This window comes from Trachemys scripta, chromosome 1 (assembly GCF_013100865.1).
Source record: "Trachemys scripta elegans isolate TJP31775 chromosome 1, CAS_Tse_1.0, whole genome shotgun sequence".
Classification (NCBI taxonomy): domain Eukaryota; kingdom Metazoa; phylum Chordata; order Testudines; family Emydidae; genus Trachemys; species Trachemys scripta.
Genome location: NC_048298.1, coordinates 343,438,137 through 343,440,718, shown reverse-complemented (window position 1 = coordinate 343,440,718; position 2,582 = coordinate 343,438,137). Strand labels below are relative to the sequence as shown.

At 45.9% G+C, this 2,582-nt stretch overlaps 1 protein-coding gene across 1 annotated transcript; it reads right to left on the bottom strand.

Annotated features, from left to right (window-relative positions):
- Nucleotides 1-214: 214 nt before the first annotated feature.
- On the bottom strand, nt 215-1,162 carry LOC117873052 (olfactory receptor 52K2-like). The gene has a single exon (XM_034762053.1). It carries the CDS (start codon nt 1,160-1,162, stop codon nt 215-217), a length of 948 nt encoding a protein of 315 aa, XP_034617944.1.
- Between the last annotated feature and the right edge of the window lie 1,420 nt (nt 1,163-2,582).

Genomic DNA, 2,582 nt, shown 5'->3' with positions numbered 1-2,582 from the left:
GCATCCAGTTACCAGCAATTAGAAAAGTGGCAAACCTATCAGTTGTACACAGATGGAGTCCCCAGTTTGTCACGCTGACAGAATAGAGTAGGAAAGGATTTAATCTCTTTTTGATTGTCCAGCAGCAAGTGATTCAGGGAAGAGGGCCCAGCACAACTTCACCAGCCAACTTTGCACAGAGCTTGGTGTGAGAGCCAGAGCACAAGGAGAAAATTTAGGTCCCTTTATGAGAAAAGAGCCCAAGCAGCCTGTTCCGGATCTTTTTGGTCCTCACCCCATAGATGATGGGGTTTAGCATGGGGGGCACCAGGAGGTACACGTTGGCTGTGAGAACATGGAAATTCAGGGCCACATTCTGGACAAACCGGTACATGAGGGAGGAGAAAAGACCTGGGATGTAAAAGGCTGAGATGGCACATAGGTGGGAGATGCAAGTCCCAAAAGTCTTAAGCCTGGCATCCTTTGTGGGGAGCCTGAAGATGGCCCTGAGGATCTGTGTATATGACACTGTGATAAAAAAGACATCAAGACCAAGCACACAGAATACCACAAAGAGGCCATAGTAATTACTGATGCGGGTGTCGGCGCAGGCCAGCTTCACCACAGCCATGTGCTCACAGTGCGTGTGGGAGATGATGTTTGTCCTGCAATAAGGCCAACGCCTTGCCAGGAGAATATAGGGCAGTATGAGCATCCCACCACGCAGTACCACGGTCAGGCCAATCATGGCCACGACAGGGTTTATCAGGATGCTGGAATGTCTCAGGGGGTTGCAGATGGCCACGTAGCGATCAAAAGCCATAGCCACGAAGATCCCAGACTCCATCATGAAGAAGCAGTGAATGAAGTACATCTGGGTGAGACAGGAACTGAAATTGATCTCCCGGGAATTGAACCAGAAGATGCTCAGTGTTTTGGGCAGGATGGATGTAGGCAGGACCAGATCAGTGACAGCCAGCATGCAGAGGAAATAGTACATGGGCCCATGGAGGCTCAGCTCCCTCTTCACGATTATCAGGATGGTGAAGTTCCCCAAGATGGCTATGGTGTACATGGCACAGAAGGGGATGGAGATCCAGACGTGAGCTGCCTCCAGGCCAGGAGTGCCCAGCAGGATGAAGGTGGAGGGGTTGGTGAAATCAGTTGTGTTGGAATCTGACATGGAGTACAGGAGAAGGAATCCAACTTAAAGGCTGAACAGTATCTCCTGCATATACCGTATGTTCCCCTGACTTCCTGTACATGCCCAGTGTCTAGGGTGATGGCCACAGTTCAAATGCCTGGATGGGGAGACAATGTTAATGTGAGACACTACATGCACTACTGGAAGATGTTATCTTGGGTGAAGCAGACTGGTTGGTCTTCACACGCTCAAAAATGACATTTTCATTATTCAGAGAAATTAATAATGAACAACTGACCCTACTAATGCCAATTACATATTTGAAGGTGCTCTGTGCTTCAATTATTCCTACCCATTGTCATGTGGGAAACCTTCATAGGCATCAGCAGGAAACACCAGTGTGGATACTGGTTATCCAGAACTGTTTCTTAATGCAATGAACGTCCAGCTAGAGTGTCCCATTCACCTAGTTGCTCAAAATCTGACAGTGGAAAAAAGTCTTTGCCAAGACATGTGCCGGGGAAACATCCCAACTAGAATATACCTGAGGGATAAGACCTGGGTGTCATTGATAGAAGCTCCATGGTTGTCAGCAGTGGCCAGAACAAAGACAGTATTCATATGCCTCAGAAATGGGATGGAGCATGACCTGCTCAGGATATGCACTCAGGTTTGGTCACCCAGTGTCTATAAAGGATATAGCAGACATAAAGGGGAATTCTGAGGTTATGAGAATTGGGGGGGGGGAGGCTGCATTATGCAGACAGCCTGAAAAGTATGGGACTGTTCATTTTATAGAAGAGACAAACAAAGGTCATATAATAAAGAAGAACAAAATAAAGAATGCAACTGACTACTTTCAAATGGATAAACCAAGAACAGTTTTCAACCAGTAATATGTAAAAACACTTAGTGTTTCAAAACATCGAATTCTCCAAAACTAGGATAAGTATCACCAAAATTGATTGGGAGGAAAAATTTAGTCAGAAAAAGTCGTAGCCACCGATAATTATTGAAACCAATTGGGTCTGATGCAGATATTGGCCAGCTAAACACTGTTGGGCAACACCACAGCAATGGATACAGGGGGCATTCAGCGTAAAATCCGTAAAAGACTGTGCTTCTTCCCTAACCCCCTACTACTCCAGGAGTCTTAAAATTTGGCAAAAGGGTTGCCCAGCTACCCTAGGGAACTAAGAGGTTTGGTCCAACAAATAACTACCCATTCTGGACCACAGACCACTATATATAAAAAAGGCTGCCTATGTAGTTGCATTAGAACCAGCAGTTACATACACCAATGGGAGTGGCACAAAGGGACTCACAGGACCCTGGGGAGGATACACTAGAGGCTGCTAACATGGAGAACAGTGAAATGGGATCCCTATACTAGAACTAGTCAGGAGGTTCCAAAAAAATAAAAAAAACAGAAGTTACTTAATGTAGCCCATCAGTTTAT